The sequence below is a fragment of the Mobula birostris genome, chromosome 17 (assembly GCF_030028105.1).
Source record: "Mobula birostris isolate sMobBir1 chromosome 17, sMobBir1.hap1, whole genome shotgun sequence".
NCBI classification, from domain to species: domain Eukaryota; kingdom Metazoa; phylum Chordata; class Chondrichthyes; order Myliobatiformes; family Myliobatidae; genus Mobula; species Mobula birostris.
This window is the reverse complement of record NC_092386.1, coordinates 37,956,024-37,979,760: the sequence shown is the minus strand read 5'-3', so window position 1 is coordinate 37,979,760 and position 23,737 is coordinate 37,956,024. Positions and strand designations below refer to the sequence as shown.

The window sequence follows — 23,737 nt, the reverse complement described above, 5'->3', positions numbered from 1 at the left end:
ATTCCTGTGAGTATAGGCCCAGAGCCATCAAATGTTCTTCATATGAAAAGCCTTACAATGCTGGAATCATTATCATGAGCCTCCTTTGAACCCTCTCCAATGTCAGCACAGCCTTTCTTAGATAAGTGGTCCAAAACTGCTCACAATACTCCGTGAGGCCTCAACATTGCCTTCTAAAGCCTCAGCATTATATCCTTGCTTTTACTGTATATTCTAGTCCTCCTGAAATGACTGCTAACATCGCATTTGCCTTCCAACTCAATCTGCAAATTAACATTTAGGGTATCCTACACTTGGACTCCCAAGTCCCTTTGCATGTCATATTTTGGAATTTCCCCTCCATTTGGAAAATAGTCTACCCTTCTATTTCTTCTACCAATGTGAATAACCATGCATTTCCCAACACTGTATTCCATCTGCTACTACTTTGCCCATTCTCCTAATCTGTCAGTCCTTCCATAACCTCTCTAAAAATAACCTGCTCCTCCATCGATCTTTGTATATTCTGTAAACTTTGTCACAAAGCCATTAATTCTGTCATCCAGGTCATTGACATATAATGCTAAAAGAAGCGGCTTCAACATTGACCCCCCGTGGAACACCACTAGTCATTGGCAGCCAACCATAAAAAGGCTCCCTTTATTCCCACTCTTTGCCTCCTGTCAAACCGCCAGTGCTCTATCCATGCTAGTATCTTTCCTGCGATACCATGGGCTCTTTACTTGTTAAGCAGCCTCATGTGCGGCACCTTGTCAAAGGCCTTCTGAAAATCCAAGTACACAACATCCTCTGATTCTCCTTAGTCTATCCTGCTTGATATTTATTTAATGAATTCCAACAGATTTGTCAGACAAGGCTTTCCCTTGAGGAAACCATGCTGACTACCACTTATTTTATCATGTGCCTCCAAATACCCTGAAATCACATCTTTAATAATTGACTCTAATTTCTTCTCAACCACTGAGATCACACTAACTGGTCTATAATTTCATTTCTTCTGCCTCTCTCCCTTCTTGAAGAATGGAGTGCATTTGCAATTTCCAGACTTACAGAACCTTTCCTAAATCTAGTGATTCTTGAAAGATCATTGCTAATGGCTCCACAATCTCTTCAGCCACCTCTTTCAGAAAACTGGGGCCTATACCATCTGGTCCAGGTGACTTATCTTCCTTCAGACGTTTCAGTTTCCCAAGAAACTTCTCCCTAGTAATGGCACTCCACACACTTCAGCCCTCTAACACCCTCAAACTTCTGCCATTCTGCTAGTGTCATCCACAGTTGAGACTGGTGCAAAATACTTCTTTAGTTCATCCAACATTTCCTTGTTCCCATTTACTATCTCTCTAGCACCATTTTCCAGTGGTCTGATATCCACTCTCGTTTCTCTTTTACACTTTATGTATCTGAAGAAACTTTTGGTATCCTCTTTAATATTATTGGCTTACATTACCTTTATTCCATCCTTTCCTTTATGACTTTTTTAGTTTCCTTCTGTTGGTTTTAAAAAGCTTCCCAATCCTCTAATCTCCCAGTAATTTTTGCTGAATTATATGCCCCCCCTTTGGCTTTTGTGTTAAGAAATAGAAATAGAATAGTACAGCACAGTACAGGCCTTTCGGCCCACAATGTTGTGCCGACCCTCAAACCCTGCTTCCCATATAAGCCCCCACCTTAGATTCCTCCATATGCCTGTCTAGTAGTCTCTTAAACTTCACTAGTATATCTGCCTCCACCACTGACTCAGGCAGTGCATTCCACGCACCAACCACTCTCTGAGTAAAAAACCTTCCTCTAATATCCCCCTTGAACTTCCCACCCCTTACCTTAAAGCCATGTCCTCTTGTATTGAGCAGTGGTGCCCTGGGGAAGAGGCGCTGGCTATCCACTCTATCTATTCCTGTTATTATCTTGTACACCTCTATCATGTCTCCTCTCATCCTCCTCCTCTCCAAAGAGTAAAGCCCTAGCTCCCTTAATCTCTGATCATAATGCATACTTTCTAAACCAGCATCCTGGTAAATCTCCTCTGTACCCTTTCCAATGCTTCCACATCCTTCCTGTAGTGAGGTGACCAGAACTGGACACAATACTCCAAATGTGGCCTAACCAGAGTTTTATAGAGTTTTGTTGGTTTTGACTTCTCTTGACAGCCACTGTTGTGTCATCTTTCCTTTAGATTACTGCTTCCTCTTTGGGATGTTTATATCCTGTGCTTTCCCAATTGCTTCCAGAAATTCTAGCTATTGTTGCTTTGCCATCATCCCTGCCAGTGTTCTTTTCCAGTGAATTTTGGCCAGCACCTCTCTTGCCTCTGTAATTCCCTTTACTCCACTGTAATACTGATACATCTGACTCAAATCCGTCTCAAATTTCAGGGTGAATTCTGTCATATTATGATCACTGACCCCTTAGGGTTCTTTTACCTTAAGCCCTCTAATCAATTCTGGTTTATTGCACAACACCCAATCCAGAATAGCTGATCCCCCTAGTGGGCTCAACCATGAGCTGATCTAAAAAGTTATTTCGTAGGCATTCTAGAAATTTTCCCTCCTGAAATCCGGCACTAATCTGATTTTCCCAATCTACCTGTGTATTGAAATCCCCCAAGACTATTGTAACATTGCAGTTTTGTTATGCATTTTCTATCTCCCATTGAAATTTGTAGACCACATCCTTTTTAGGGGTCTGTATACAACTCCCATTAGGGTCTTTTTAACCCTTGCAGTTCCTTTGTTCTACCCACAATGATGCACACCTTCTGACCCTTTGTCACCTCTTTCTAATAATTTGATTTCAATTTTTTACCAACAGAGTCCCGCCACCCCCTCTGAGTACCTCCTGCTATAATCTTCTTTCAGCTATGATTCAGTGATGCCCACAATGTCATACATGCCAATCTGTAACTGTGCTGCAAGTTCATATACATTATTCTGTATATTGTGCACATTCAAGTAGAACACCTTCAGTCCTGTATTTGCCCTTTTTGTCTTTATCCTCCTTTTACATTGGAATTCATCCTGTTGACTGCAATTTTGCCCTATCATCAGCCTCTTCTTGCTTGCACTTTCACTACACACTGCCTCTGTTTGTAAACCAACTACCTCATCCACAGTACTATCGCTTCAGTTCCCATCTCACTGCCAAATTGGTTTAAACCCTCCCGAATAACTCTAGCAAACCTGCCCGCAAGGATGTTGGTCTTTCTCAGGTTCAGGTGTAACCTGTCCCTTTTGTACAGGTTACACCTTCCCCAGAAGAGATCCCAATGATCCATAAATCTGCATCCCTGCCCCCTGTACCAGTTCCTCAGTCATGCATTCACCTGCCATATCATCCTATTCTTACCCTCAAGGCATGTGGCATGGGCAGCAATCCAGAGATTACTACCCTGGAAGTCCTGTTTTTCAACTTTCGACCTAGCTCCCCGAAACCTCTCTTCAGGAAACTTCTCACCTTGTCTACCCATGTCATTGGTGCCAATATGTACACAGACTTCTGATTGCACAGCCTCCCCCTTTAGAATGCCATGGATGTGATCTGAGACATCACTGACCCTGGCACCTGGGAGGCAACAAACCATCCAGATGTGTATATCATGCCACAGAATCTCGTTTCCGTTCTTCTGACTATGGAATCTCTCATCACCACTGCAGCTCTCTTCATCTGTCTTCTCTTCTGAGCCACAGCATTAGAATCTGTACCAGAGACTCGGTGACTGCAGCTTCTGGTTGGTCGTCCCCCCTCAACAGTATCTAAAGAGGTATACTTATTATTGAGGAGAATGGCCGCAGGGGTACTTTGCACTGGCTGTGCATTTCCCTTCCTTTAACTGACGGTCACCCAGTTACCTGTCTCCTGCAACCATGGAGTGACGACCTCCCTGTAGTTCCTATCTATCACCTCCTTGTTCTCCTATATAAGCTGAAGGTCATTGACTGCAGCTCCAGTTCTCTGAAGGGCTGCAGTTCGGTGCACCTGATGCAGATTTGTCCATCCGGGAGACTGGAGGTCTCCCAGATTTTCCACATCTCAGATCACTGCCACTGAAGCCATTCTCACAATACTACCATGCCCTTACTGACGAGGAATGACCAATTAAGAACTAAAAGAGTTTGCATTTTCTTATCTTAAGCCCAAATGTTAAGGATTTTCAGCATATCAGTGTGTCTGGTAAATTAATTGCGACTCATTCAGCTCAGGAAGCAAACATCCTTGCATTATTGCTCATCTTTCTCGCTATTGTCAACTATTGTGATGCTGTTAATTGCTTTTAAACACACACAATGCATTTGTGATATTTTAGTTCTGGAAGCAAATTTACTTCCAGGCTGTTGGTAGAGCTGTTATCTTGGTTGATGTCTGGCAGGTGACCATTTCTGTGCTGCCACTGTATTTTGGCATACTAATGCAAGACAGACACAGATATCTGATTTGTTGATGCTTACTCCTCACATTTTGCACTAGATACTGAACAAATTGCTATCAGAGTCAGATTTCTTTTTCTATCAGATAATGTCATCTCCTCTCAAGGGGAGTCATTCCACTTAAAATCGCAGCTTCTAAACCGGGATGTTAGTACATTGACATTTAAAGCAGATTCCTTGCTAATTACATTTTATCCACTTTATGGCCTCGGACTTTAATTTGAATTATTTAATATTACTTCCTTCCTGACATGTTCTCAAACAAGAGATGTCTGTGCTAATTCCAACCATGCTAAGTAACATAACTTACTGGTTTATCCATTTACATGCAACATTTACACCTGAGCCTGATATATTTTTTAAAGTTAGATCTTCATTCGTTTAGTTTTATCTCTCTACTGCACACTCAGTCTCTCCCTTCTCCATCTTTACCCCAATCATTATACCTTCTTTGCTCTTGTGTTTTTCAAATGGAATTTCAAATGTTACTCTAGGATGGCAACTACTTTGAATCACACTGTGTTTATTTCCATACCCTTAGGCTCACAATGATGTGAATTTTCATATTGTCTTGAGTATCAGTGGGACTGCATCCTTTCCTCTTGAATTTGCAATGACAGAACATGGTGAGAATGAAGCCCCCTCTCTGTCTTGCTTTGGATGTCACTGCTCTAACCAGGTCTGGGTGATGCAGTGGCATAGCACAGGTTTAAATCTACTCCAGACTAATGAAGAAAGGAATAAAGGCACTTTATCTTGTACCTCTAATGGTCTTCAACTTGTGAGTTGGACATGTCTAGCTTGCTCTAAAGGATGAGTCTTTACTTTCCAGAACTAAGGAGATGTCCTCCTCCTTCAAAGAAAGGGGCTTCCCTTCCTCCACCATCAATGCTGCTGTCAACTGCATCTCCTCCATTTCATGCTCATCTGCCCTCAGCCCATCCTCCTGCCACCCAATCAAGGATAGGGTTACTCTTGTCCTCACCTACCACCCCACCAGCCTCTGTGTTAAGCACATAACTCTTGGTAACTTCTGCCATCTCCAGCGGGATCCCATCACCAAGCACACCTTTCTCTCCCTTCTACCTTCTGCTTTCTGCAGGGATCGCACCCTACGCGACTCCATTGTCCATTTATCCCTCCCCACTGATTTCCCTCCTGGCACTTATCCTCTCAAGTGGAAAAAGTGCTACACCTGCCCTGACACCTCCTCTCTCACTACCATTTAGGGCCCCAAACAATCCTCCCAGGTGAGGCAACACTTCACCTGTGAGTCTGTTGGGGTCATCTACTGTATCTGGTGTTCCTGGTGTGGTCTCCTGTATATCAGTGAGACCCAATGCAGATTGGGAGACTGCTTCGCCGAGCACCTATGCTCCATCCACCAGAAAAAGCGGGATTTCCCAGTGGCCACCCATTTGAATTCTGCTTCCCATTCCCATTCTGATATGTCAATCCATGGCCTCCTCTACTGTCGTGATGAGGTCACACTGTGGTTGAAGGAGCAACACCTTGTATTCCGTCTGGGTAGCCTTCAAACTGATGGTATGAGCATCGATTTCTCGAACTTCTGCTAATACCCCCCCTTACCATTCCTCATTCTCATTTCCCTCTTTCACATTATCTCTTTATCTGCCTATCACCTCCCTCTCGTGCTCCTCCCCCTTTTCTTTCTCTCCTATCGGATTCCCCCTTCTCTATCCCTGTATCTCTTTCACCAATCAACTTCCCAGCTCTTCACACCTCCCCCGGTTTCACCTATCGCTTTATGGTTTTTCCTCCCCTACCCCACCATCTTACTGTGACTCCTCATCTTTCTTCCAGTCCTGACAAAGGATCTTGGCTGGAAACGTTGAATGTACTCTTTTTCATAGATGCTCTCGACCTGCTGAGTTCCTCCTGCATTCTGTGTGTGTTGTCAACAAGAATAAGTTAACCATTAATCAATTCCTTTAAATTAGTGTCAGTACCAAACAAAAGAGCTTGAGAATTTAATGGCATTAAAAGATAATACATTCCCAGAGCCTGTCAACCTGTATCCTGGAGTACTAAAGTGGATAGCCAGTGAAATGGTGATGACTTGAAAGTATTTGCCCAAATCTCTTATGGATTATGGAACAGTTCTTGCAGATTGGAGGGAGGTAAATGTGGCTCCATTTTTCTTAAATTATGGAGAGAGAAAAATGTAGACCAGTTAGTCTAACCCAGCAACAGGGCAAATGCTACAGCTTGTTACAAAGGTTGTGAATGCAGAAGAGATTAAATATCAAGGGGACAAACTAAAATAAACATAGATATATGAAAGGGAAAACACACTTGGCAAATATTTTTGAAGATATAATGAATGAATATAATAAACCAGTGGATATAATGCATTTGGATTCTCAGGAGGGTCCTGACCAGCTCCATCACCCTCTGGTAAGGGAATTGTAAGGCATCTGACTGTAAGGCCCTACAAGGGATTGCAAGGATTGTTGAGGGGATCAGTGGGGTCTCTCTTCCAACCATCAGAGATGCAGATCCCTTGACATTGTGAATGATTCTTGCCATCCATCCAACAACCTCTTTTACCTCCTAACATCAGGTAAGAGGTACCATAGTATTAGGACATAAACTGTCAGGATGGGAAACAGCTTCTACCTCTAGGCCATAAGACCACTGAACTCCCTGCCATCACCTAGGTCTATTTTACGCATGATTTGCCAGTAGCATTATACTGTTTATCTTTTAACTTGTGTCACAAGTACATATTATTATTATTATTATTATTTATTAATTTACTAGTAGTAATATTACTTTGTGTTATGTGTGTGAGTTACATGTAGAGTGTTGTGCATGTTGGTGGAGAGGAATATTGTTTCATTTAATGGTATACATGTGTCTTGTTGAATGACAATGAACTTGAACTGGAGGAGGCCTTTGAGGAAGGCCTTCATAAAAGGTTAACATGTAAAATTAAAGCATCTGAAATAAGAGATAAATTTGCATGGATTGCATGGATTAAAATGAGTTAACTGGCAGATCCCGATTATAGCATCACCGAGAACCATAATCAAATTGAATTGCAAAGCAGACATGAAAGATTGAGTGGTCTATTCTTGCTTTTTCTCTCTCCATGTTTCCATATTTTCAAGCCACTTGGAGAAATACAATTAGTACAATGGTACTTTTCTAAAGGTGGTGGTTAGGCTGTATGTTAGGAGAAATAGGTGAGAATTTAGAATGACTAACCTATGCTGCGCTCAACAAAATGGAGAGAAAGTGTATTGAAATAAACAAACAAGCCTAAATGTGGAGATGCTGAGGGAATTTTCAAAGTTTGATGGAAGTTAATGTAGTTCATAAATATTCTTAATGTTTATAAATTAATTGAAACTTGGATGACAGTGGACAATTAAAAGTTAATTGGAGAGCAAGATTCCAAATAAAATTGCATTCTTATTGATGGCAGAGCCCAGTATGTATATAACAAAAGAATTCTAAAGAATTTGTGGCATGGTAGGCCAGAAATGCTCAGAAAATGTTTCTTGAGATCTTTTATCACATAAGTCAGATTTCTGCCAGCTTGATTCATTCCACAAGATAGCAGTACATGGCTGATAGCACCAGTTATAGAAAAGGCTATAACATCAAAATTTTTCCTTTCTATGTTACTGGAGACATGCTTTGAGGATAACCAATTCTCCGGTCAAACTGTTCTAGGACAGTTATGTCATTGGCTTCCACCCATTTGAGAAAAGTGCCAGGTATGTCTTGTTAACAAAAGACAAGACAAATTTAATCTAGGTCATTAGTGCCCAGTGTATATTCTCCCAAAAATTTCTATGTTAGGAGGAATTTTCTCTAGTTGGTTGCTCGCCAATGCCTATCTTGTTTTTCACTAAGATCATTGACAGCTGAGAACACTAGGTACAACATGAAGGCTTGTGCTTCAGTATTGGTCATACCTTTAGCAAATCTGAGTTACAACATTGACATCAAGCGAAGAAAACGGTCAGATTGCCCGGGTATCTCCTGTCGATAATCAGTAGGACACACTTAACTGTGATGACCAGTGCCAGATCAGTCAACACTCAATTGCTTGATTAAGAGTGCTAATTTTACTATTGATTTCAAATCAACAATATGACTAAATGTGACATTAACAAAGTAATCAGGCAATAGTTACTCATAGATTTCTCAATGATACTCAGTTTGGATTTTGTCAGGGCCAGCCAGTCCAGGAGCATGCTGGAAATGTGCTGGTCAGAGGAATGGTAAAATAAACTGTTCTTTCATACAGATGTTGTCAAATTGATGTTTTCTAAGCTATTTTTCTCAGATTTGGCTAAGAGTTGTAAGTTTTATTTATGTTTATCAGCTAACGTTTTGTTGTGCTGAACTACTAATATCTCCAGATCTTTTTCAGCCTCATTTTCAGTCTTTTAGGGGTCAAAATAATGACAGTGTTGCTCGCTGCACTGTTTGCAACAGTGACTTTTCTATTGCCCATGGTGGGTTAAGACTGTAAAAGACATGTTGAGGTGAGTTTAACAGGTGTCATTCGTTCATTAGCATAGCTAACGTTATTTAAACTAGCTGGCCAGCTGCTAAGGAGCTACTGTATTGCAGACATCCCACCTGTCCCGGAAGTCTCCCGTAAATTGATGATGCTACCATCATCAATATGCAGCTGCCATTTTCTTTCAGTGCATGTATTCATGTTCCCATTGCATTGACTTGTAGTTTGTTATCACCAGAACTCTTTGGATTAAAACTTAATTCAAAATAGAGGAATAAAGTCTGTCAGAATTGATGCAATTTAATTTTGTTGCATTCATTTGTTTTCCATGAAAACTTTACTTAATTCAGATAGACAAGAGATTCTGCAGTTGCAGGAAATCTAGAGCGCAACACACAAAATGCTAGAGGAACTCAGCAGGTTTGGCAGCATCCAGACATCCCACCTCTCCCGGAAGTTCCGGGAGTCTCCTGCATACTAATAGTGGCTTCCTGATGCCTGCAAATTATATACAATATCACGGAAATCAATTTTTTTGAGAGCGAGCGAGAGAGAGCGCGAAAGCGACCATGAGAGAGAGAGAGAGCGCGCGCGAAAGCAAGCAAGCGAGCGAGAGCGAGAGCATGTGAGCGAGAGAGAAAGCAAGCGAGAGCGCTTGTGCGCGAGTGACCACGAGAGAGAGAGAGCAAGAGCGCGCCATAGCAGAGTGTTCCAAAAAAAAATAAAATGTACGTCACCCCAGACTACCCTAAAGTGTACCCCTGCCTAATAGGGGTCAAAATAATGACAGTGTTGCTCGCTGCACCGTTTGCAACAGTGACTTTTCTATTGCCCATGGTGGGTTAAGACTGTAAAAGACATGTTGAGGTGAGTTTAACAGGTGTCATTCGTTCATTAGCATAGCTAACGTTATTTAAACTAGCTGGCCAGCTGCTAAGGAGCTACTCTATTGCAGACATCCCACCTGTCCTGGAAGTCTCCCGTAAATTGATGATGCTACCTCCCTGAAAGGAGTTTTTGCAGGGTGGGATGTCTGAGCATCTATGGAAACGAATAAACAGTCAATGTTTGGGGCTGAGACCTTTCTTCAGAACTAGAAATAAAGGGGGAGACACCAGGATAAAAAGGTTGGGGAAGGAGAAGGGGAACTAGCTGAAAGGTGATGGGTGAAACCAGGTAAAGGGCTGGAGAAGAAGGAATCTGATAAAAGAGGACAGTGGACCATGGGAGAAAGGAAGGAAGGAGGGGCATGAGGGGGAGGTGATAGGCAGGTGAGGTGAAGAGATAAGAGGCCAGAGTGGGGAATGGAAGAATAGGGAAGGGAGGAGAGAAAAAAAATTACCAGAAGGAGAAATATTGGAACAGGTATGGAAATAGGAATTAAAATGGTTGGCCAATGGGAAATTCAGCTTTTTGCAGATGGAGTGGAGGTGCTTGACAAAGCAATCCCCTAATTTACATTGGATCACGCCAATGTAGAGGAGGCCACATCGAGTACTCTGTGGGTTCTTTGGCTTTCAAGCATTAATGAGCCTGATAGAATGAAGTGTGTGAGTGCACAGCTAACTTCTTTCTACCAATGATAATTTGGTGCACATTCAGCTTTGTTCTTGGTTGCTGTGCTGAGCGTTTACTGTAAATCTAATCTTTATTGAACTGGATAGAACAGGAAAAATATTTTTACTCACAGTATATGTTATTCTTAAATAGAAGATCAAATAATTAGTTTCTTGTGGGTTCATCCAAATACATAAGTGTTCAGGGTTTTGTAATATACTTCAAATTTGTACTGTTATGGAAGGAAATAATTCATATTAAAAGAATACTTTTATGGCGCAATGAATAGCTGATGTTCGAATGTTTAGTATTAAGCTGTCACCTTGAGTGATTTGTATCCTATTTTTCAACTTCTTTAAAAGGATTTGGGTCCAGGTTTGTTTCTTGTGTTGAATTGCAAGTTAAATCATGTGCCTTTGCAAAGTCTATACCCTAAATGGATTTGCATCATTAACATATAACAAATATTTTAATTTCAAGGCATAGCGGACTGCGAATGCTAGAATCTGGAGCAATAAGCAAACTGCTAGAAGAGCTTATTAAGTCAAACTGCAACTTTGAGGCAAAAGAAAGGTTGAGACCTTGAACCAGGATTTAAGTATTTTATTTACGTATAGCAACTATTTCCACCCAAAATATATATTTTTCATCTGTCTTTTAACCATTTCCCTCTGTTTCTCTTTAAAAAGGTATTGACTAGTTGAAACGTAGGTCTGTAAACACATTGACTTCATCCAATTATGTACCTTTCTTTGTGAACTTTATGAAATGTTCAATTGTATTATTGCAGACTGCAAACTTTTTCTGTGCATTCACCCGTGAACTTCACTTGTTAATTTGCTTAGCTGAAAGATCAAGTCATGATCTTTATGTGCTATGGCAAGCAATTACCTGCCACCTTCTCCAGCAAAGATAGTGAAAACTGAGTTCTTTTTCTCCAGTTTACATGTATTATTGTTTTTTGTATCTTATTTTTTTCAAGAGTACAGAAATCATCTTCAAAGATAGAAGAGAGCTGTCTATGGAAAACTTACGAAACAATTTTTTAAAATCTTATTTGTAGTAGTTATTGGGGTAGATACTGGTTTTAACCATGAGTTTTTTTTCTTCACTAACTATTATATTTGAAACAAATGAATGGAAGAAATAACATTTTCTCTGCTCTTAGCTAACGTATTTTACTTGATCAGCTTCATTGCAGTTCTGATCAGTTTTCCTAATTTGGTTTAGATTTCTTTATTTAATGTTAACTACTAGAAAAGCTATGGCACCTGTCGAAACTCTGTTTGACCTTCAGAATTCGCTGTTGTTCAGATTGCTCTATGCTGATGTTGTTCAACAAATATGATTATAATTTAAACTAACATATTGCAGTGAAAAGGAAGACACCAGTACATAAAAAGTCTCCTCTCAGAAGGAAAACATCACTCTGTGAATTCCATTAAACAATCCACCCTGACATGATTTTTAATATTAAAACATTTACAATACTGAAGGTCAGTAACAGCTCCACAGAGACCATTTAAATCAGGAAAAAGTTTGGAGATAGTTTTATTTGTAAAGACATTGACGACACAAAGTTAAAATCAATTATGGGTAATTTAGTTTTTTGTTTGCACGTGCAGGGGGAGATTGACATTCTTTGATGGTTTCCATGGTTTTCTTTGTTTTGTGGCTATCTGGAGAAGATGTATCTCAGAGTTGTATACTGCATATATACCTTGATAATAAATGTATCTTGAACCTTAAACCTTGAAAAGTTGTGTCATATTATGCAATGATTTGTTCACAAGTACATTTTAACTGAATTCAGTTTAGGTTAATAATTTTCTGCATGTATAATGCATCTCCACAGATTTGCTGCAAGTCATACTTGATAATGATGAATCTACACAATAATAATTCAATTTCTTTACATAATTTGGTGTTATTTGCACAGTTGAAGCTTGTGAATGATGGTAGTTACTGATGCTGAAAAATGCCTCTCCCTTCCATATGAGAGTTTAGGCCATGAAGTTTTCTTGATTGATTGGCGTGGAAATCAATGCGACTTGCAGTGTGTGATAGAGTCTCCCTTTAGTAATTACTTTTTGTCTGCTCCCAAACCTGCATGTTTTAAAAGTTTGTGCCATTTTAGCATCTACTTTAACCATTTGTATACTCCAAGTTTTACTTAAAATTCTGATGACACTTGGTGCTTGATCTACCTTCCTGCTTTCCTGACTGGAATTCTAAAATACCTTGACATAAAATTGGCTCTGGACATTGATGGTGGGTTGCATTGGGAAAGGAAAGCTCTTGCAAGAGATAGTGCCACAAGGACTGCTGTAAGTTATTTTTGAAGTCAGTGGAAAATGCTGTACAGTGGAAACTATGTGGCAAATTTGAAATACCTACCTTTTTGAAAAGATATGCAGCAAAGCATATTGCAATCCAGTTCAGCACAAATGAAAGGAGGTAATAATTAGTAATTCTTTGAACTTGAACAATTGAAGAAGACCTTTTACCATTACTGCATTTAAAATATTTGTTGAAAGTAATGCATGTTATAATTAAATATCAAGGAGTTAATGTTAAGAACGCGCAAGACAGAAAATGAGTTGCATTTAAGCCTAACAAAATCAAGTATATAAGAAATACATCAAAATTAAAAACTGTTTTTAAGGGTCACTCATTTAAATATATTATATTTATATTCTAAAATGATTGCAATTCTAAATGTTGCTAAGCTGTCCTAAAATTAACCTATACAAAATCGTATGTATTCAACCCCAGTGCTACACTCAAACTGAAGTAGAACTGAAGTAACATGTCAAAGTTTATAGGATCTACAAGAAGGTGAACCCTTTATAAATAATTAAAGGTTGTTAGTCTTTCCCACTTCAAACTGCTGATACAAATTGCTCAAGTAAGCAAGTACCTTGGCCTGCTGCCCAGATTGTTTGCAAAGCACCTAGCTCCACATTGCACCATATTACCGAGACACCTGTCTGAATCCAAATTAGATGATTTTGATGAATGACATTTCTTCAAAAAGTCAGTCTTGTGAAAGTTCAGTGTGTATTAATACTATGTCACTCCAGCCAGTGGAGGGTTGTACGATACCATATTGAGTCTAAATTCTTGTCTTGCCCATTTTCGAGTTAGTGCAGCGACTGTTCTATTCCCCAAAGCAAAACATTTCTATCAGCTCAACAGCACTGTGGCCATATAAGACTTCATAATCTCTGCAAGCAAGCTATTAACCAAGCCTTTTACAAGGCTTTAAAAAAAAAGCTCATTTTTCAGTAAGATTACTTTAGTATTGGTTTCAGTTATTTAAATTGGGTAGTGTTGTGTCCGACGCAGACTGGGAGACCGCTTTGCTGAACATCTACACTCTGTCCGCCAGAGAAAGCAGGATCTCCCAGTGGCCACACATTTTAATTCCACATCCCATTCCCATTCCCATTCTGACATGTCTATCCACGGCCTCCTCTACTGTAAAGATGAAGCCACACTCAGGTTGGAGGAACAACACCTTATATTCCGTCTGGGTAGCCTCCAACCTGATGGCATGAACATCGTCTTCTCTAACTTCCGCTAAGGCCCCACCTCCCCCTCGTACCCCATCTGTTACTTATTTTTATGCACACATTCTTTCTCTCACTCTCCTTTTTCTCCCTCTGTCCCTCTGAATATACCTCTTGCCCATTCTCTGGGTCCCCCCCCCCTGTCTTTCTTCCCGGACCTCCTGTCCCATGATCCTCTCGTATCCCCTTTTGCCTATCACCTGTCCAGCTCTTGGCTCTATCCCTCCCCCTCCTGTCTTCTCCTATCATTTTGGATCGCCCCCTCCCCCTCCAACTTTCAAATCCCTTACTCACTCTTCCTTCAGTTAGTCCTGACGAAGGGTCTCGGCCTGAAACGTCGACTGCACCTCTTCCTACAGATGCTGCCTGGCCTGCTGCATTCACCAGCAACTTTGATGTGTGTTGCTTGAATTTCCAGCATCTGCAGAATTCCTGTTGTTGGTGTTGTCTCATGGTTGCTTTAAACATTTGAAAATGTTGCATGTAAAATTCTAATGAAATTTATTAATCACTATCAAAGCTGATCATGATATTTGCTCTGTTATCATTTACTATCTGGCATGCTCCTCAATCCCTAAACTATTAAGGGTATTTTGGATTTAGTTTCAAGGCAATAGTACCAATGAAACAACTAAAATATAATTCACGATCAATATTCTGGATGTATCTTGTAACTGAGTTGCTTTGAGCTTTTACATTTTATGTTGGAGATCTAATTTCATGAAAACATCCTTTACAATTATTATTTCATGCTGTAATTTATTAATAACCTGATGTAAATGAAAAATAAAAAGAAACTGCATTTGCTGGAAATCTTGGGGAAAACAGAAAATGCTGTAAAAAGAGGAACTATCTGTAGAGGGGAAACATTGTTAGGAGTGCATCAGAATCGGATTAAGGGCCATTAACCTGAAACATTAACTGTTTCTCTCCCAGATGGTGTCTGACCTGCAGAGACTTACTATCATTTTCTGATGTTATTTCAGGATTAGATGACTCTCTAATGGTCGTGAGCCTGGCATACTTTATTTGTTAGATGACAGCAGATTGATATCAAATCAGTTAACTTATTATTGTGCTAAAATTTTCTGTGTTGTACCTGTGCTGTGATATTGGCTTATGTAATTGGGTAAGGCTCAAAGTTGATACTTCAGCCTTATATATTAGCAACATAATTTCCCCTGACCTTATAGATATACAATTAATTTGGAGTTATATTGGAGGAATGTGCCTGAGAAACTAATTGCAATGTGCTTCCTCCTGACTCCATTAGTGCACCTGCCCCTCAACATCCTCCCAACATATTTGTGTCGTATACTGATAGAGATGCTTAAAAGTTTTCAACAAAAATACATGTTGATATACACATGTGCAGCAACTGGGGGTCATTTAGTATGTAAAATACACTCGGTGGCTACTTATTCATTACCTCATGTACCTAGTAAAATGGCCATTTTGTGTATTTCTGTAAGGTCATAGTCTTCTGCTGCCGTAGCCCATCCGTGTCAAGGTTTGACATGTGCATTCAGAGATGCTCTTTGGCGCACCACTCTTGAAATGTATTATTATTTGAGTTACTGTTGACTTCATGTCAGCTTGAATCAGTCTGGTCATTCTCCTCTAACATTATCAAGGCATTTTGTCCACATAACTGCTGCTCGCTAAATGTTTTTTTTTTCTTTTCTCTCCATTCTTTATAAACTAGAGACTGTTGTGCGAGAAAATCCCAGGAGATCAGCAGTTGCTGAAATATTCAAACCACCCTGTCTGGCACCAACAGTCATTCTACAGTCAGTCACTTAGATCACATTTCTTCACTATTTTGATGTTTGGTCGGAACAACTAAACCTCTTGACCATGTCACACACATCAAAGTTGCTGGTGAACGCAGCAGGCCAGGCAGCATCTGTAGGAAGAGGTGCAGTCGACGTTTGTTTCAGGCGGAGACCCTTGACGAAGGGTCTCGGCCTGAAACGTCTGACAAAGGGTCTCAGCCTGAAACGTTGACTGCACCTCTTCCTGGGGATGCTGCCTGGCCTGCTGCGTTCTCCAGCAACTTTGATGTGTGTTGCTTGAATTTCCAGCGTCTGCAGAATTCCTGTTGTTTGCTCTTGACCATGTTGCATGTTTTTATGCATTGAGTTGCTTCCCTATGATTAGCTGATTAGAAATTTGCATTAATAAGCGGGAGTACCTCAGAAAGTAGCCACTGGGTGTAAATACTTAAGGCAAGTAACTGATTAATTATCCCCATTGATAAACTTGGAAATTATACAAAGGTTAATTAAATGTCTAGTTTGAACAGTTTTTGAAAGTTTTGCTCAGTTGTGAATTATCCCATATTTGAAATTGCATATCTTCTTTGAAGTAGGGGTCAATGAAGGTCATCATGCACATAATGGATCAAGTAAATATAGAGACATCAGAGTTCTTAAAAATAGGTAGATATTTAATCTGGGCATCATTGGCAAGGCCAGCATTTATTCTCTATACCTGATGCTCCTTGAATCAAGTTGTTGGTGTTACTATGTCAATCATATTGGTGGACCTGGAGTTTCATATTGTAAGTCAAGGTAAGGAGGGCAGATATATTCTCCTGATGGTCACATTAGTAAACTGGGTGGTGATTTTTACGAGTTGATTAGCTTTTAAAAATTTCACATTTTAAACTTAATATTCTCTAAGTGGCTTGCTGGGATCTGAACCATGGGATGTTTGTCTTGTTGGCTTTGAGAGGTATAAAACAAAAATGGGGTAAGAGTCAGTGATAGCTTCTTTTTATTGTGAAGCTATGTGAATACTTTTCTTCAGTCTTCTATTAGCATGAATTAGATACTTGCATGATCAGAAAACAAGCCTAGAAGTCTTAACACAGCAAGACATCTCCCATTGAACTGTGTGTCTCAAAAGATGAAAATATGAAGTTACCAAAATATGTATTTCTATCAGTTTATTGGTTACACCATATACTTTAATTGTAAGCGATTTACTCCAGCATATCATAGACCTGCCCTAGATGATATATGTGATTTTCCATGACATAAAACATCAATTTTTCATTGGGATTTTTAGATTGCTGAATAAAAAAACTATTGTTTAAATATATTTGTTCTCTCCATCCTTTGCTCATATTACAGTACTTGTAAATGGTAAATATTTATCTGACCTCTGCCAAATACATTAATTAATCATTCAATTGAAAAGCCCATTATGCAAAATGCATTTTCTAATGTGTATATACTTGTTTGTATTGGCTTAATATGCTAATACTTTCCTTACAGATTAAAAGAAATGAGCTACCCAGAGTTCATGCTGTACTTGGCGACAGAGAATGTGGTCTGGACTCTGCTGTTTCAACCTTAGTCTACGCTTACTTCCTTTATAAGGTACTTGAATAAAGGGAAGCCTTCAAGTGCATGTTTTCTGTAACTCAAAAAGTCAGTGAACCAGCAGTTTTTATCTATCTATCATCGATAAGGTCAGCCTGATTTGTATATACAGTACTGTATCAGTCCGGGATGAACTTGGTGAGAAGTGGTGGCACATCTGTCACCCTTGTCTGCTGCTGCAGAGCAAGTGAGAATCCAGGATATATTGGGATTCTCCAGCACTACATTGGGTACACTGCCTTCGCAACACCATCCCACTCAGATTTTGTATTGGTGGAAAGATAAATATTCACTTAGTATCTTGCACTTTAAATTTTTAATTTTTTAAATGTTAACCTTTTTATTTCTTTAATGATTCAGAGCAATTTGTAGTCATTATATTTCACAGACATTGAAAAACTGTTACAAACCCTCTGTCTTAGATTGTGGATGGTGGGAAGGAAGAAGTAAAAGGGCAAGGGTTGCATCTCCTGTAGTTACACAGAAAGGTGTTTCATCAGGAGGGGAGTGAATGTTGCTGGAGATGACATGGAAGAATTAACCCTTCAGAATGCTGAACGTGAGGGGAATATACATATGTCTGGTAGTAGCATACGTTTGAAGTTGGTGGAAATTATGGAGGATGATTATTGAGTGTGGAAGCTGGTGAGACAGAAGGCGAGGACAAGAGAAACTTGATCTTTGCTCTAGGTGAGAGGAGTTGGGATGAAAATAGAAATAAGGACATGGAACAAATAACTTTGAGAGTTTGAGAGCTCTGCCCGAATATGGTGCAAGGGGAGCTGCAGTTAAAGAAAGAGGAAGATATTTACGAAGCACTCGTGTGGAATGTGTTGACATCAGAATTGATGTGACAGCACTGTAGAAAGTGGGTGAATGGAATGAAGTCCTTACAAGAAGCAGGGTAGGAGAAGAGTAGAGTCCTGATGAAGAGTCTTGGCCCGAAATGTCGACTGTACTTCTTCCTAGAGATGCTGCCTGGCCTGCTGCGTTCACCAGCAACTTTGATGTGTGTTGCTTGAATTTCCAGCATCTGCAGAATTCCTGTTGTTTGTGTTGTAGGAGTAGAGTGTGTCATGATAGCTGAGGGAATCTGAATTCAATAGATATTGATTACTAACTCGTATCTCCATAGGCAGAGTTAGAGTAGTGGAGGAGGAGATGAGAAGGGTCGGAACTATGGATTATGTGTATGTGGGGTCTTATGGACATTGGTAACAAGTGTGCATTTAGCTGTAACCAAGGGTTTTTGGCTATTTCTTGCCCCAGTATTTAGATACGTGTTCTTCTGACACATAAAGAAATGTGGTAAGCTACTATAGAATTTAAACACTATAAGTTTTTCCACACACTAGCAGTACATGTGGAGCAGGTTGAAACTTGCTTGCTTTGGCTGCGCGTCATGTATAGTGAGTGGTTATGTAATTATACCATGGCACTTCTTTATGCTGCTGCAAAACAAGAAGTTTCACTGTACATGTAAGTGATAATAAATCCAATTCTGATTTTCCTTGTTTTTCAATATCTGTTCCAAGTTAGGTGGATGCTATATAAAACTTTGTCAGATAGTGATCCCATTCATTTCCTTTCCATCTAGGAATTACATACAAAAGCCAGTGTGCAGCATATGATTATATTATCCTGTGGTTATTTCGTGGGTGCTGCCATTCTAGGTCAAATTCCTGATATGAACATGTACAACACATGAAAGTATATACCCAAAGCACCAGTTGAAAAGATCTGCAAATGTTCATGCATGTTATAGTTGATTCTCAATGTTGTTAAAGAATTGTGGTGAAACTGAATGTTGAAGAAAATTTATTGATGGGATGTTATGAATTTTAGTTTTTTCTATTATTGCATGAAAGGTTATAAATTTCATGAGGATGCATTTTTAAAATGTGGTTCTACTGGGTTGAGGGATTTAATTTGAAACTCATGTATGAAGATATATTCTAATCTATTTTAGAAATAAAATATTGTTCCAACTAAATTAATTGTTTCTCTTCAGACCCATCCAACAGATCATCTTTATGTGCCAGTGCTGAATATAGAAAAATCGGAATTTCCACTTCGCAGTGAAGTTGTTTTCATTTTACAACAGCTGAATATCTCTGAATCTTCTTTAATATGCAGAGATGATATTGACCTCCACATGTTGAACAGGGAAGGGAAACTGGCTTTAACACTTGTTGATCATAATCGGCTGACAAGGTACATTATTCCAAATTTCACTTTCTAAGTATTGAAATGCTATTTAATTTTAATGACATGATTTCTTATAGTATTGTTAGGTTTTAAATTTTCTACAACCATTTTCTGCTATTGGGCAGAAATAGTGACCCTTCAATTTAAAATAAAGGGTAAGATTTGCAATGAACTGAAGGTCTGAGAATGTTAAGTACATCTGGGAACTATTCCGGCTGGGTTCCATTTATTTTTTAATCCACTTATCTTCAGGCAAAGGTAATGACCATACCCATTGCATTCATATTCCAAGATGAGAAGCACATTGTCCAATGTAAGTTCTATAATTTGTACCATACTTGTTGTTTTACAGTAGTGACACTTAAAAATTAAAACCTTTGCAATCATTGACAGAGACTTCTGTAAAAAGTATACATTTAAAAAAAATATTTGAAGTTGAACTGGCATTAAAGAGGGTGGATTTAAAAGGACTACTTTATATTTTTAGAATAAATATCAAGTAGGCTTTAAATTTAAGTGTCTTTATCAAAAAATATTATGAGGGGCTTCATGGAACTGTTGAGGTTTGACTTTGAATTAAAGGAGAAGGGATTATTCAAATCTTGGTTAAAGTTTCAAGCAAATACAATTTTGTAATTTTGTTATTCAACTGTTCAGGAATAAAGCATTTTTAACATGGTAAGAAGTCATGCTTATTCAGGTATGCACTGTTGATTCTTTTGATGTTCCTAACTATGACTATCTACCCAATCTATGTGCTTCCCATAATCATGTATATCTCTGTCATATTACCCCTTAGACTAACTTTGTCTAGTTTGTCTAACTTTGCTGTATCACTAGCAGTATATAATCCAGGTGACATCCTGGTGAACCAAAGCCATATTTCCTTTAATGTGGTGACAAGAGCTACACACAACACTTCAAATGTGGCTTAACTAAAGTTTTATACAGCTGCAGCAGGACTTTCCTACTTTTATATTCAACTGAAGCAAGAATGCCATATGCTTTTACCTCTCTACTTGTATCGTCACTTTCAGGGAGTTAAGGGCTTACCGCTCAACATCCTTCTGTATGTGAATTTTCCTAAAGGTCCTGTCATTTACTGTGTGCTTTCCTGTTAGGTCTGTAGTCCTAACGTGCAAAGCCTCACACTTGTCTAGATTAAATTCCAAATGCAATTTCCCTGCCTTGATCATATTGAGGGACTGTGTGTATGGAAGAATCATATTGGCTAGGAAAGGTATTGCCTCACAGTTCCAATGACTCAGATTAAGTCTTGATCTCTGGCACTATCTCCTAATGTGTCAATTTCCATAGATGTTATTTTTTTTTGTCAAATTCTTTTGTTTTATTATGCAGGGGACTATGCTCTAAAACAGAAAACAAAAATGCCATCATTTCTCTGTTTATGCTACCATTTATGACATTCAAGTTTTTCTTTATTTGATTTGTTGTTATGTCAACTGTGAATTGAATATATGTTTGTTCTTATTGCAAAACTTTTCGTCATTTTTCACGTGGTCTGGTGGTTGTAGAGTTGGAATATTAGATGTTTCAAAAATCTTGTTCTTAGGTTCTTTGGTTTTATGATTTTCATTCTTTGGTTTATTCTCCTGTTCATAATCATGTGATACTGAGAGTAATTTTGCAGAAATTAATGACCAGATTACTTTACCTTTTTACACAAAGGTGAAAGTGTGGTGTCATGAGGAACAATATAGGTTGAAAAAGTAAAATTAAAAAATACATATTATAAAATGGAAGAGCTTATACATTGTTTTTAAGTTGAACATCCTCGAGTAAGATGTTCACATTGGGATGCTTCCCATTATCTTGATTACTAAGTTATTGATAGCCTAACTGTTGTTTTATTTCTTAAGTACTGTATCATTGTATTTTTGAATAAATTATGAGATAGAATATATTGCTTCATTCCTTTTTTACACAAATTATTGTTATCAAATATACTACTATAGCTGCTAAACTCTTACGGACCATCTACATTTAATGACTTCAGTCATTTTCATAAACTTAAGCTTTACACTGTGTGGGGCTATATGTAATTTAACTTTTATGGTGAGTTAAATATCAAATAATCATGCAAAGTATTGAGAAAGAGAAATATAGAACCTAGCTAATAGCTTGTTTACCTGAAATGCTTTACATTTGTATTAACATCCAACAATATTTTAAATTTGTGGTCTGATACAGGCTTGAGGAAGAGTGATACATTGGCACCAGACAGCACTAATTAATTTCACTTCAGTGATCTAAATTGTTATCTGCAACTGAAAGGATGGTCTCAACCAATAGTCCCCAAATTTTGGGGTGCCAGTTTAATGTGTTTCAATATTTGTATTGAATTGTTAAAAATATAATAGATTACAACTGTAGAGCAAATTCAGTTTTATGGTGCATTTGAATCCAAAGACTTGTTATACTGTAATGCATTTTGGAAAATTCAGTTCATGGTATATTGCTAAGACAGGTGAGTTGCTCTTCAATCTCTTCCACTGTTGACTGGAACAATAGTTTTACTGAGTTACTCGGTATGTTCTGAATATGTTTTTTTAAATGTTGCAATTCTCCTAATAGCGTGCATTAACCAATTAAGCAAAAGTGTGTACCAGATATTATGGTCAACATAAAACTACACCTGGTGTCTTATTGTCTTTTAGTGATGACAAAGCACTTGATACAGCTGTTGTCAAAATAATTGACCATCATGAACAAGAGCGAATACATTATGATCATTGTGAAATTGTTCTGGAGCCAGTGGGATCCTGTATCACACTAATAGTTTCTGAAATTCTCCAAGGAGCTCCAGATCTGCTAAACCAGCATTTAGCACATCTTCTGAGAGGTAAGAGTGTTCATTTTTGATTAGCAGGAAAGTACTTGTGTACTTGATCACTCACATGACTTGAGGGTTAAGGGCATAGGAATTATTTACACAACGATAAATCAAAATATATAATCGTGAGAAATACTGCAGATGCTGGAAATTCAAAGTAACACACACAAAATGCTGGAGGAACTCAGCAGGTCAGATAGCATCTATGAATAAGTAGTCGATCTTTCTGGTTGAAACCCTTCTTCAGGATACTCCTTGGGGAGATGCATGTGGAGTTATGGCCTGGAATTTGTAGTGAGATACAATGACGAAGTAAACACTGTCATATCCTCCTGGCGTGTGTTCATGCAGAAATAAGAGATGCTGACATTAATTCCCTGCTGTCCATTAGCGTGCACTGTTTTGCTATTTTTGCCGATACAAACTGCAGAAAGTAATAAGCTAGAAAGAAGGTACTGTGAACCATTTACCAGAAAAAAAAACACATGAAAATGTGCTGCATAGCAGAAAATATATTTAAATTTTACTGACCTTCAAGGATATAATTACTGCTTAAGAACGTCTCCAACCCTAAAGTGTATGGAGGAAAGTATATTTTTTGTTGCTTCTAGATGATGAAAAGTTAGCAGGGGACAATAATAAATCTGGATGAAATGATAAACTACAGTACTTTGAGGAAAAATAACTATTCATTGAAAACCAAAAGTGACACAGTAGCATGCAAACTTTATATCATTTCACTTGAAGTGGAGTAGTCATAAATAGTTTAGCCATTCCAGGGCTTGCATCTGAGAAGTACAGTAAAGATTTTTAAAAAAATTTATGGTGAATTTTGCCCCTGCATTTATTCTAGTCTCAGCCCTGACTGGAATTTTTGGCTCCTTGAACTTCTGCTCATTAAATAGATCACTGAAGGGTATTAAAAAATGGACAAAACTTGAAAATGCGTATTTTTCAGAAGTAGGCTTTAAGCCTCACCAAACAGTAGTGAATTAACTGGTGTTATACTGCCCAGAATTGGTGTCAAGAAAAATGTAGGAATAATGCAGCAAAGAATTAATTCAGTCATATTTTCCTCTCCATATTCTTAATTTGTTCAGTTCCGGACAGGAAAATGACAACTCAAGTATTCAAGTTTTGCATGACTGATCTGTATAGATCTTTATCACTATTGATAATGTCACTGGTGATGTTACGGCTGTGCAGTCCATGCAGCTTCACTGCCAAATGCC

At 38.6% G+C, this 23,737-nt stretch overlaps 1 protein-coding gene across 3 annotated transcripts in view; it reads left to right on the top strand.

Annotated features, from left to right (window-relative positions):
* The window catches only part of LOC140211620 (protein prune homolog 2-like), a 329,851-nt gene that overhangs the window by 42,547 nt on the left and 263,567 nt on the right, over nucleotides 1-23,737 (top strand). For all 3 annotated transcript variants that reach the window (XR_011889534.1, XM_072281551.1, XM_072281550.1), the window contains exons 2-4: nucleotides 17,336-17,440; nucleotides 19,455-19,657; nucleotides 22,330-22,514. Coding sequence is in view for 2 of the 3 variants with exons in the window: in XM_072281551.1 (XP_072137652.1) it covers nucleotides 17,336-17,440; nucleotides 19,455-19,657; nucleotides 22,330-22,514 (493 nt within the window). In the remaining variant the exon portion in view is untranslated. The remainder of the gene's footprint in view (nucleotides 1-17,335; nucleotides 17,441-19,454; nucleotides 19,658-22,329; nucleotides 22,515-23,737) is intronic.